General features: G+C 36.1%; 1 protein-coding gene across 5 annotated transcripts in view; it reads right to left on the bottom strand.

The window, feature by feature from the left end:
- The window catches only part of MFS16 (major facilitator superfamily transporter 16), a 66,903-nt gene extending 55,327 nt beyond the window's left edge, over window positions 1-11,576 (bottom strand). The window contains exon 1 of one of the 5 annotated variants that reach the window (XR_014127064.1): window positions 11,155-11,576. Coding sequence is in view for 4 of the 5 variants with exons in the window: in XM_081728210.1 (XP_081584336.1) it covers window positions 11,155-11,246 (92 nt within the window). In the remaining variant the exon portion in view is untranslated. The remainder of the gene's footprint in view (window positions 1-11,154) is intronic. The other 4 variants (XM_081728210.1, XM_081728213.1, XM_081728211.1 and 1 more) reach the window with 4 other exon arrangements.
- Between the last annotated feature and the right edge of the window lie 2,495 nt (window positions 11,577-14,071).

Raw genomic sequence — 14,071 nt, forward strand, 5'->3', positions numbered from 1 at the left:
ATTCATAGTTTTCGAGGTTGTTGAGTTTAACGGTATAAATTTTCATGATATTCAAGTTTATCCTCACCCCTTGGGATGGGGGTGAGAGGGGACGATTTTTTAAAAAAAATAATCAGATAAGCTAGCTAATTAGTAACTACTGTAATTAGAGCGAGTTAAATATATGAACATATTTTCTGGCGCTTGCGCTGGACTCTGCGGGTTACTAGTTTTAAATATTACTTTATTGTGAATCTTAAAAAAAAAAAAAATCCAAAATTTTGCGCCCCCTAAATTCTGCCGCTCTGTGCTCAAGCACAAAATAGCACTTACCTAAATACGCGCCTGATTTAGGTGAAACTATGCTTCATCAAAGAACACGTAGTCTAGTCAAACATGTGATGTCATTCCCAATGAACCACTGACAGTAGTCCACAAGATTATAGTAGTTAATTTGTTTCAATTCATGAAAAAAATTTGAATTCGATATGGATATAATTTCAACATTTTCCTCACTGCTGTATGGGCTGATCCTACGGACATTTGCGTCTCCTGGCTTCGGCGTCGTAAAGGCTTGCGGAAAGATCTTGTCATTACCTCATTAACATTAATCACTGCTTCTTAGAACAGTCCTCCTACGTCGGTGTTTCACGTTACATACAGACCCTGTCTCACGGAATTTATTAATCACTTTTTGTACTGAACTTACAATCGGAGCACTCTTACAGAACATTTCCGTGAATTTACTACGGACTTTTCTAAATGAATTTGTTCTGAAATAATGTTCAACAATAAAGGCACGTTCCTGAACACTAAATAGCATCGCAGAGGGAAATTTCTCACTCAACTACACGAAGAGCAGTACAGCGGAACACCAGCAAGTGACACTGAATCCACTCCCTTCCTTCTCGACCCCTCCCCGTCCCTTCCTTCCGCTCCAATAAACTTTTCTTGTAACAATGGGCACAACGGAACAACAACAAAAACAAGACTCAAATATACCTTATGTACCGCTTTTAAATTGAACGCACTGTATTAAGGAAAACTTAGCAAATTATGTATTTAAATAAGTAAAAACAGAAACATTCGTAAATGTATATCAAATATTCTCCATGTGATGTAGAAATAAACCATATTTTAATTTTGTATGACAACCTACACCTTCTGATATCCTTTCAAGGATTTACTTAGTATATATTAATGAATGTTCTATCCGGATATCATTTCATGAAATTTATCAGTGGCCTCGTAGTGTGCTATTCTTTTCAATTATCTCCTTTTAACGGGGTTACTGAATATGTTAATTATAGTTGTTCTTCAATATCGCATTATTTAATATTTCAACTCACAATTCACTGGGGAACTGTAAAGCAACAATCTATCAGTTACGAACAGTAACTCAAATACTATCGAAAGAAAATTTATAGTGAAAATTTAGGTCATGGAATGTTTCCGATACACTGCAATATTTTTCATACTAATAATCAATTTTAGTTTTTTTTTTTTTATACATAAAAAAAAAACTGTTTTATCTCTTGGAATCATTTGTGCATTCTCTGCAAGTAAATTTAGCGTTTGTTAGCAGGGACCAAAGAATCACATTTTTATATTCATTCCACTACATATGTAATGAAGAGTTTAAACACATTAAATTTACACGTTATTTACACTTTCAAGCGTCAATCGAGGCACAGTGATAGGAGCAATCGTGAAAAAAAGAAATCGAGATTTCAACGGATTTACACTTTCATGACCCACAAATGCCATAAAAGGTACTTTGGATGCCCGTTCATCCCTTAAACGGAGAGGCCGAAATGCAATATCATTTAACGTATAACGAATATGTAAGTTTCCGGGCCTTGCGTTTGTATTTTTTCCTCAAATCTTGTACTACTTTTCTATTCTGGGAAGTGGAAAATCGAAAATCGCTCTTATGATATTGATCTTATTTCACTTAAAACACTACAATAAGACATAAAACATTTATGTTGGAAAAACTAAGAAAGTGCGGTTTAGTGGTTGGGGTGAGTTTTATTCCAACGAGGATAACGCCTTTAGATATATAAATAATCGAGAAGTCGTAGGCTAACATTCTTAGTTCTCATATCGGAGGTCATGGTTTTGAATTCGGTGTCGGCCATTCCGATTGAGTTTTTCTTTCTTTTTAATTACCTTAAATATTGTTTGATACAACTCTAGGAATTCAACAATAATCAAAACTTTTTCTTGCTTGAAACGACGACATTTATCTTCTTCATTTCCTTTATTGCTTTAATAGTGATAAGATTTTTCCTTTTTTTTTTTAATACTTATTATTTGAATGTTTAACAAATCGAAAGGTTGGCTATGATGTATTGATCTTATTGCAAAAGCAAATTACTTAAAAATAAAATTTACGGATCACCACAAAATCTCACCCCCAAGAGTAAATTACCCCTTGGATTTATTCAGGACAAATGAGTTATACCATCACTCAGGTTATTAATCAAATATTTTTTTATTAAGCATGAACAAACTCTCCCGAAAGAACTTACCCCAAAGAATACACTAGCCCTTGTGCATTTTTTCAGGACAAATGAGTTATGCAAGATTGTCAGTTAGTAATGAATTATTTATTTCTGAAATTTGACCAAAATTGCCTGAGTCGTTTTTGAAAAAAAAAATGTTCAAAATACATATATTGCCCACAAAAGTAACTATCCCTTTGGATTTTTCCAAGATAAATGACTTACAACAAGTATTGGGTTGTTAATGGAATACTGATGTATGAAATATGAACAAAATTGTTCCAGCTGTATTCGAGAAAATCGCAATTTCTTCATATTCACCCTTCAGTAAACTATGCTTAATGCTTATTTTCGAGGGTAGGAAGAAAATTCGAACCTGCTCCCCTTTCCTGCCCTCTACAGAATTTTATATATATATATAAAATGTTATTAAGTTTAAAATTTGGTGCGGAGTACTTTGAACAGCGTCGTCTCCAGGCGACATCGGGACAATGAAACTTTTTTTTTTTTTTTTAAACTTTTCACGGTCCATTCTTTCTTCTATCCTACTGTCACTCGAAAGTAATAAATGGTATGGACCACCACACTAAACTCTGTTGTTTTTCTTAAATCAACTCACACTTCTGTTATTACTGAAACATTTATTTATGGAATATGAGCAAAATTGTAATAGAAACTCTCGGCAAATTTCGAAGAAAACTCACTTCAAGACTATATTTCCCCTTGTGGATTTTTCATAAGGAGTGACATGACATTTTGTACGAAAGCTGTTAATGAAATAATCACACATTTTGTCTTAATTGAAGATTCCTACAATTTTAAAATAGATTTATTCATACTGCTGATTATATATTTATTGCATTCGTAGATGTGAGTGACTGAAAAACAACTATGAAACTGTTTGACACACTGTAAATATGCAAGATTTCGTGATTGTCTTCACATTCGTATATGGCAGAAAGAACTTTGCAGGTGTTTCTTTTCATTTGCAGCAGTTGGCAGAGAAACAGAAAGAAAAATGAAGGTCATTCTGAACAGGAAAGAATGAGTTTAATTTTTTCAAGTAAACTACATCGGAAGTCATATGGTATAAATATTACATTACCTTGGATAGGCAGCACTGCATATCGCGAAACAAAATATACAAACACTTTTTTGGTGTGGCCGCGAGATTAGGCAGTGAGTATCGCCAATTTGATGTACCAGTTAACCCACAGAGCTACAGGATCGCAAAAAATTACATTAGCTAATAAGTTTCCTGACAAATCTTTTCTTTGACCTTCGCTGATCTAGTGGTTAGCACGCGCGTCTTTTCGGCACGTGGTCTCGAGTTGGATTCCCGCTAGGATAGCATTGAACTTTGAACGTATATGATGGTTCAAATTGCTCAAAGTTCTAGTTATTCAAATCTCTTATTGGAATTGGAATACATAATATTTATTTCTTAATTAAAATTGAAAATTATTAAAAAGGGAGTGAAGACGATCACGCGAGCTACTTCTATGTATTAGATTGAATAGATAGCGTTAGTCACCGTTACTCGTTGAGATTTTAACGGATTAACTCCATAACGATCTCGGTCGACGTAACTGCTCTAGCTAGCTGTTGTAAAGAACAGAATTCAAAAATTCGTTCACATGTATGGGATATGGGTTATAGGTAAACACAGTCAAAGTTCCTAGTTGTCTATTGAAAAAACAATTCAAAATTTCACATGCATACACGGAATATGCATAACCACCATTAAAGTCGTTATTATGTCTTAATACGTTAAGGACTGACGTCATTAATTGCCCTAGCTATCTGTTGCAAAAGAAAGAAAGAAAAAAGCCTTATATGAATGGAATACGATATACAGAGCCACCGTTAATACGTTAACGGTGGGGGACCCTAATTCCATCCCTGGCCAAGTAAGTTTGTAGTGGACAACATTGTGCCCGTGGGTTTTCTCGGGATATCCGTTTCCTCCCACAATCTCATTCCACCAATTCTTCCATCATCATTCACTTGCCTTAATCATTAGCCTCCTTTAATCTAAAGTGCATAATCATGGGACGCTAAACGAACTCCGTCGAGATAATCGCTCTAGCTATCTGTTGTCAAAAATAGAAGTCATGAATTCGCTTACATGTTGATGATATGAGCTATACATTCACGGAATTACTTCATTAACGAACTTGATCGAGGTAATTGGCCCAGCTATCTGCTAAAAAAAAAAAAAAGGGTCTTCTGCATGCATGGGATAGAGCTATAGATAACCACAGTTAATAATGGCTTCATTAACAAACTCGGTCGAGATTACCGCTCTGGCTATTTCCGAACCACAAAACCCATCAATACACTTACATGTACGGGTTATGGGCTTTAAATAGCCACTGTTAAAGTCATCGTTATTCGTTAACGGACTTACTCCATTAACGAACTCGATCGAGATAAACGCTATAACGGACGAACAGAAATGTTGGAAAACTTTTTTTTTTTCAAATCTCATTTCCAGTTGCTAATTTACTTTCTTACAATAGATTTTACGATTAAAGGACCTTCATAACATGCAGTAATCCTACTGTATGACATATACTCTACTACATACGCAAGAAAAAACTACGAGTTTCCCTATCTCCTATTTAATGCGATTATATTTCGTTTTTAGATATGGAACTAGCTGAATTGCCCGTTCTTCGCATGTGGAGAAAAGATTTAAATCCTCTGCGCCCTTAGGATACGCATTTCAATAAAACTGTTATAATACAAATCGGTAACGTCATTCGTCCAACATACCGGCGGGGATGAACTTGCACTTCAACAGCATCGGAAATGTCACTACTCATTCCAATGACCCCGCAAACTAATCTCAATTATTTTAACTTGAATCCTTACACCGGGGCTTCATGCCGATAGGGGATGAATGTGGATTTAAACGGAATTGCGAGTGTCATTCTTCTTTTCAGTGCCCTCACAAACTATGGATTGCACATGTAATATCGATTGCTTTTCTCATTATATTCCCCCCTCACGTCTGATGCAGATGGAGGACACGTGTGTACGGAAACAGCATCGAGTGTGTCACTATTCATCTCAGTGACCCCAACAACTATGGAATACACATTAATATTAGTCGTTTTCAATTATTTTTTCAAGTCACCCCTCCATTATACCGATGTGTGGTAAGTACAGCCCGGATTTATATGCAAAATGCATGTTTATAGTAAGATACAGAAACGTATGGAAAAAATTTTTCTCTTTCCGAGGGACTTGTAAGGATTCGTTTGAAACGCATATGACAGCGCATATACGTGCATATTTTGAGTGAATTTCGATGTGCATGCATATTTCGTAAACTGCAAAATACCGCATATTTCCGAATTTTATTGCTGCATGCTAGCATATTTTGGAGTATATCACAAGAAAGTAGCTTATATTTAAAGTGAACTGAATCACTTTGTAAACGCAGATGGAGAATAAAACAATAAAGTGCTGTATCCTAAATTAGCCTACCTGACTTGTCTTGTACACGGTCGTCTTCACGTAGCAGTAATAATCAAATGCCAATATCCGGAAGTAGACACACTTGCATTAAATGTAAAGGAAGTATTTGTGAAAGGTCAATCGCGCGGTTTAAACCTGATGGGGCTCGTGGGTAGAGGATGTTGTATTATGCAGAAAACTTAACTCAAGACAGTTGTAGATTCACTAAATCCCGATTATGTAGCTGCTATGTATGTCATAAAAAAAAATATTTCTCCATAAGTGGTATTGAGAACAAAATGAAGTACATACACAACCACTTCTCGAAAATCCCTGAAATTATCAGACAGTTGTAATGCCGTAACAATGCTTTGCTGCATTCACTCGTCTTGTTGGGCGAATTACCGCAGACTTTGTCCAGTGAAACTCACGGTGTTGCGAAAATACCGTCAGATAAACTTTGCGAAGTATTAGGCAAAAATGCCGGGTACAAAACGATCTGACATTGCAAATATACTTAATGGTGAAAACATGGAACTGGAAGAGGACGTAACACATTTCGTGTTTTTCACATGAACCAGTGACACCTGCTGATGTAGAAAGGAACTTTTCGATCCACAAAACATTTCTCACTGATAAACGCAGAGGGTTTACAGAAAAAAAAAAAACGTTAATAGTTCAAACAAAAGATGAGATATATTTATAAGAAACTGAGTTTTATTTTCTTATTTTATGTTTCAGTGCATATTTTAACATTTTTAATGCATACTCTAGAGCATATTTTTTGATATTTCTCGTGCATATTTGCATGCATATCTCGGGGTTGGTTTGTGCATGGAAATTCGGGCTCTAGTGTTAAGGTAAGTTAGAGATTGTCCACTCATGTACTGAAAATATCAAATTCAGTGCAATAGTCGACGAGAAATTGGCCCCCAAACATCGTTACATTCACTTTTATTTATATAGAAAATGACACCCAAGTATACTGAAATTTTCAAGGGTGAAGTTCCGTAAATGCCTCCTCTCCGAAAATAGTAATAATAAAAGAAAAGAGAAAAAAATATAGAATTATACGAAATCTAAGAATCAAATAAACCAAAAAGGTAACAAAGGTCATCACTGTACAGTGATTAATTACGGCAAAAAGTGGAGTTCAATCTTGTACTATATGAAGGTGCGTAGTGAGGCCATATTAACGTGAACTGACAATAGAGCATATAAAATGTATTAGTGTTTCAAACCCACTGTCTTAGTAACTAGCCTAGGAAGTATATGATGCAATAGGGAAGAGAAAGGCGAAATGTGCCAATTGATCTCAGCAACGCTCGATAGTATCCCATAAGTATCACCCCTTCGGGGCTCGGTGCTATCGTATTTGATGAAGCATAAATTTGTAAAATCTACGGGAAATACATGAACTGTCAAGTACTCAAAATATACCGGGATCTTACCTCTCATATGTATAAGGCAGAAACACGAAATAGAAAATGTGCCCCTCATCACGCAATACTTCATACGCGACATGATGGGGTGAAATGCTATGTGAAGGTAGGCTAGAAAGTGATCATGGAAGTGTTTCAAAGCTAAGTCACACGTAAAGCATGTGTTTTTATGGCATAAATGTTTCTCCACAATCCTCGTTTGTGTGTATAACCACCTTCACTGACATACCTACATCCTACGGACGCAGCCCCGCGCAGACAGTTCTGCTGTGCTCTTTCTTGATTCGGTTAGATACTATTTGTGCTTTAGTGGATACCTAGCATAAATTTGTTTTTATCCGCTGTAGTTTTGTTGTTGATCTATATCCTCCCTCACAGATACAAGGTAAGGAAACAAGTGTATAAATTCACTGAAACGTTGATTTCGTTAATTCCACATATGACAAGAGTTCGCAACCTGAAGAGCTAATGAGAGCAGGAAATTAACAAATATATTGCGAAATACAACTCAGGTACGGAAATGAAACAGGAGTAACTGTGAGTAAGGTGCATTAACATAACGATAAGTAATTAGGAAAATTTTATGTTCCTTCGATCCCAGATAGCCATCAGTGGAACCTTAGATTTTTCCAAAATGCTGGGACATGTGGCCCCTTATTTTTAATGAGTTTCATCTTTCTAACTTGAAGGGCTCATGAGATACTGTATTTTTAGAATAAATCTGAATTTCCTTAAGATACGCCCTTCGGCAAAGAATTATAATTTTCGAATAATTATTTCTCGTGGCGCCCAAAACTTTACCTTTCCAAGTGGGATATCGACAAGGACCAACATTAGTGTAAATGGCATGAGGACACTATTTCCACCAAGAAATGTGAGTTTCACTGTAGTACAAATTTGCCCTATTTATAATCTGCATAGTCAGTGTGTCCGCATCACTATTCTTTCAAGTGTTCAAAGTAACAAATATAGATATATTTTTACATTCAATCCTTACACGGAAAAGGATCCTTTCGACAGTGTACGGAAAAGATTCACTTCCGTTATATGTAATTGTAGCTTCACAACAATTATTCACTTAACGCAATGATACGCTTCCGTAAATAACAAGAATACACTATGGCCAATGTTACGAAAACAACACTTCATTTTAATGTACGGGTTAAGAGCCGTATCGCCGGACCAATTTTGGGAAATTTACCGAGTCAATTGGAAAATTTATTTAAGTTTGTGAGAAAGAATGAGTACAAGGGAGGTAAGGGGAATAGTAAAAGTTAAGAAAGTGGTTGTATTTGTTGATTGTTTTTGATGTTGTTAGCGGCACTGTATGTGGAGACGGATGGAGTATTTCGCGAAGAGGTACACTTTTTTTTACTATACGGATCCAGAAATTGTAAAATGTTCAGAAAAAAAATTGGCAAGTCTTTAATTTGTCCATTTCATGTCGAGAAAAGAACTTAACCAACCCCTGCCGGGTTTCCAACCCGTTCCTACTACTACTATTACTACTAACTCCTGCTTCTACTAATACTAATACTTATACTATGGTTCCGTATTGAAGTAATACTGCACGCCTAATGTAACGCAATCTAACGTAACTTAATGTAATCCAACAAAATATAACCGAATGCAATACACTTTGGTGCTTTTTTTCAGTTTTCAAAGTGGTCCGGCGATATGGCACAAAAGCCTTAATCTACAAATACCTTGGGTGCAGATTTATTGCATGAATCCACGGATTTGTAAAATTTACTGGACAAATTTGTAATCATATTTTAATAGAACAGTGTACGAATAATCGAAACGGGTTAAGTTCAGAGTTGCCCCTCCGTTTTTTACAAAAATTAGGAAAATTCGCAGGAGAAGAGGTACAAAATGATGATTTGCAGTTCTTATATGATGTTAAAGTGTGTAAGTTTGGCAGTAAATTTATGTTTAATACGAGAAAAGATATGTAAAAATGGGTACTATTTGCAGGACGCGGGAGGTTTTGATGATTCAGCAGCATGCCCGTTTAATGTCGAGAGCAGAACCCAATGAACCCCTGCGGGGCTTCTAACCTATTCCTATTACTACTATTACTCCTACTACTACTTATACTACGGATCCGTAGTGAAAACTGCACTGCAATGTTTTTCCTGCTTTTTTGTAGGTTTGAAACTGGAGGGGCAACTCTAAACTTAAGCCATTGAATCATGTTAAGTTTTTATCTGTGAGACACGTATCTACGTAGAAATACATTGATGGAAGTTCAATCTGTTAAGCACGGATTGCTTAAGATAGCCATTAACCACATTATGAAGTGAAGTGAGGTGCAAAGTATTTGAAAGCGGTGTGCTAAAATATGATGTACAACCATAGAAGTGTCCGAGAGCAAAGGTATTCTCACAGTTGTGAAATTAACATAATCAATTTATTACGTTATTTTAGAATACAACGTGAAAGCAATGAAAATATATCAGGAAATTAACTCTAACGTCCATAATAACGGAAATTCATAATCTAAGACATAAGTCTTTAAGTTTAAGTCTTTACAGAACATACTGTGGTTTGCGCTACCCACGTTTGTGTATGTCCACCGTCGTTGATGCTTTGTTCGCTACAGATGCATACCTATGCGGGCCTCCCTCCTGCGCTCCTTCCCTGACTAGGTTAGATGGTACTCGTGCTTTTTACTGGCCAACTGGCACAAGTTGATTAGTGATTTTCGCCCAATAGATTTCATGGGCAAGGTTCTAGAACGCAGGTCTCCCTTCCCATTTAGCTGTAATAAAGACAGGAAACAACGTGCCCTGCGGGGCTCTGACCCGCCTTCACTCGCTGGACAATACTGTATGAGTTAAATATTAAACTTTGGTACAGAAAGGAACCAACCTAGCTACTAACCTATATGGAGGGAACCTGTGTTCTAGAACCTTCCCGGTTTCATAGCATGGGTACTCTGAAGCCATTCTAGAGAAAAATGAAATAAAATCTTTGAGTTTTACGTTCCACAATTATGCCGGTTAGGCTAAAGGAAACAGTGATTATGACAAATGAGTGAAATGAGAAAACTGGGAGGAAACGGGAAAACCCCGAGCACAGTGTTTGTCCACCACGAAGTCCACACGGCGCGAGCTGATCGAACCAGGGACCTAACCATTCTAAAAAGAAGCTGCACCGGAGGGTGTCTACTAAACAAACTCCAAAATGAAATTTCCTGACCGTTTCTTTACCAAAACATAAAATTTTCTAACATTTTCAAAAGCGAATTTGGGTGCGAATTAGGCCGAATTTTCATCCATGAGACACAAACGTATTTTGCTTGCAATTTGGTAGCGTCTAAAGCCGATCATAGACATTCTTGGTGGTGAATTTTAACGTTTTATATAACAAAATTTTTCAATCTGTACTTACATTTGCACAGTTAAAAAAAATCGTGACCCAAAGCTAAATTTCGTGACTTTCATGACCGTTTTCTGATTTCGTGACTGATATACACCCTGCACCGAGAAATGCAATTCCACACCCCAAAACTGATTGTTCTCAAGGAACTGACCGAAAATTTACTAAAAAAATAAGTTTATTTATACAATTAATTTATGTATGGATCAGTACAATAAATCTGCACCATATCTCATACTAACGCAACTAGAAACTAGCCAGCTGTAATCTTTAAATATTTTCCTTTATTGTAAATTGGCTATAATATACTTTCCCCATTGTCTAACCCTTATATTCTTTTGGGATGAGATACATTCTGTTTATATATGTATACTTACCACAATACTCTGTTGACTTGTAGAGAAGGGCAGCATTTATCGTGAATTTTTCGTATTAGCTGTATTCCTACTGGAACATCGAACAACGTCATTTTGAATGTTTTGTTCTTTGGATATATACTATTGTAATTACTAATAAATATCAAAATACGGAAGGCTCCAAGGTCGTCTGCTTATTTCTATATATAGGAGAATCCTTTAAAATATTTTACACAGTTCATCATCTTTTTTGCACTACACAAGTCATTTTGGTGATTTAAAATTGACACTGTCAGGACCCCATAAACAAGACACTTCGTGTCAGTCAACTGTTCAATCAGATGGCTGAGGCTGAGTCACACACGGACAACAAACAGTGCGACCAACTACTGGTTACAGTCATTCTAATAATTGTTTCTTATCTGCGCGTCGTTCTTTGCGCATTATTTTTTTCTTCTCCTCCTTAGCATTAAAATAGCGAGAGGGGGACAGAACAAGTTTCATTACGTCAACACTAATAGTAATAATGACATGATAGACTAGTGATAAGAATATTACTTGCGTAAAGCGTAAAACATTTCACCGTACGATTTTTCTCGATTGAATAGGGCCGTAGATATAGTTGCTGACTTTGGAAGAGTACGAAAAATGAGATACAGTATTTTTTTTAGTCCAACACAGGAGAATGTTATCTTACAAGAAATGTGCTGTTGAATCAGAAAAGGAACGCTTGATTTTTCTTCTTTGTGTTCAGCACACCAAAATAAATTTTCGAAATTTTCGAAACGACCGCAGCAGCGCCATTTCAGATTTTGGTTGGGGAGCAAGGTCTCCATCTCCACTAATATTAAAAAGAAAAATCACATTTTTCTTTAAAGTTAGTATACATGTATTATACAGTTGATTAAAATATACGTAGTACTCAAACTCAATTGCCCCTCTGTCTGCCCCTGCTCTACGCCATTGGTTTGGCTGAAAAATGTATTTACAACTTTGTCTTTTATAAGATCAGCAAAATCCTACCGTAGTTTTACTAAGACACGCGTAACTTGATTCGTAATTTCAGTAGAAAGCCTGTTTATTCTTCATTTAAGTGGTCGTTCCTTTCGTATAGGTTTAATTTGAATACTCTTTTTAAAAGAAAAAGAAAGAGAGGTTTTGAAACTTCCGAAAACAAAAATGCCCGTTTCCTAATTTTATTCGCTTATAACTTAGCAACATTGCTTCGGAGATTTAAGAAAAATATTCAATGCGTTTTCAGTGCTATGTTATGTAGTATGTTGCTAATGCCACCCAATTTCAAGTTACCTACAGATCTACTGACGGATTAAAAAACAAAACAAAAAAATTATTAAATCTTCTGAAATTTACATTCCAAAGGAAAGTAATTGTAATTATTTATCTATATTTATAATCACTATACAATGTTGAGTAATAATTATATGATGGCACTACCTTACGGAGTTGGTATAGCTACGGCAATGGTAATCCCGTTCTACGGTGGGCCAGACTCAATTACGCGGTTTTTGATTAACCAATCAACTCAACACACAGGAAAAATAAGGAAGTACTTGTTGTCGACAGATGGCACCATCAATGATATGTTGGGAACACGGACGTCTCTGGCGGGGGGTCAGGGGGGACGCGTTCCCCCAAAATTTTGAGTACGAGATAAATGGATCAATGCTGAAATTATTTCGATGGTTGAGCGCCAAAAAGGCGTAACTGCAATTTTATTAGTTTAGAGGCTTAAGTGATATGTGCGTCTCTGGTACAGAACCAAATGCTAGTAACTCAGTTATACCTTTATATCTTTTTCGAATAACGTTTCAAGGTTAGAGATTTTCATTAAGGCGTCTTGGCACAAGAAAATTCAATCCATTATACATGTCCTCATAGCATTAACCAGTAGCGTAGCCAGGATGTGTGTTTGGGGGGGGGGCAAGTGCTGTTATAGGTACATATAGAAAAATTACAAACAAGAAAATATATAAACATAAAAATATATAAAAAGTTACAAACATCAATGTACCAAAGTACATTGTCGGACCACTTTGGGGGGGCGGCTCCGCCCCCCCTTCCCTACGCCACTGGCATTAACACAAAATATGAAAATTCGACAGTTACGCCCTTTTGGAGCTCAACCATCGATTTCGATCTGTGTAGAAGAAGTAAAAACATAGAGCAGAACTATTCTTAAACATTAGGTTAATGTGATTAGAATGTCCTCCTAACATGTGTCAGTTTCAAAGAAGGATTCTTTTCTTTATATATATAAAGTTACGCTTCTTGGTTAGTCAAAGTAGTCCCGGCTGCAGGCACACATTTTTTTTTTTAATTACTTAACCACAACAATTGGTTTCCATGACGAAGGAGATTGGAGAAGGGAAGGAAAGGATGTATAGAAAGTTTATCTGCGAATTAACAAGGGAAATGTATAAAGACAAGGACATATACAAGAGAAGAGAATGAGAGCAAATTTCATGTGAATACTGTAGAAGGGCAGCAAGGGACAGCTACTATGACAATATAGAAACTAAAGATAGAAATGAGTGTTTACTGAGCGAATTGAGTTTGAGGAAGATGGAAAGAATACATTGAGGAGCCGGATGATAGCAAGAATAAACTGTACATTTTAGACATTAAAACGGAAAACGAAGTAATCGAGGGTGGTTCATTGGACAAATTCAAAAACATACAGCGAAATGAAGAACAAAAAGGTAGATAATAAAGCTTTTGAGTTTATTAAGAATACAGAAGAAGAATGAAAATCAAATCAAGTGTCATCGTAAGACTTCTTGCACAGAGTTAAGATTTTGTTAATTCAAAAATCAAAATATATGATTACTATAAAGGTACACTGTTGCAAATGCGTTTAAGAACACTGAGCAGACAAATTCACCGGTAGGAATATCAAGATGAAGAAATCACCTAAGTA

Source organism: Thermobia domestica, chromosome 10, assembly GCF_964235325.1.
Source record: "Thermobia domestica chromosome 10, izTheDome1.hap1.1, whole genome shotgun sequence".
Taxonomy (NCBI): Eukaryota; Metazoa; Arthropoda; class Insecta; order Zygentoma; family Lepismatidae; genus Thermobia; species Thermobia domestica.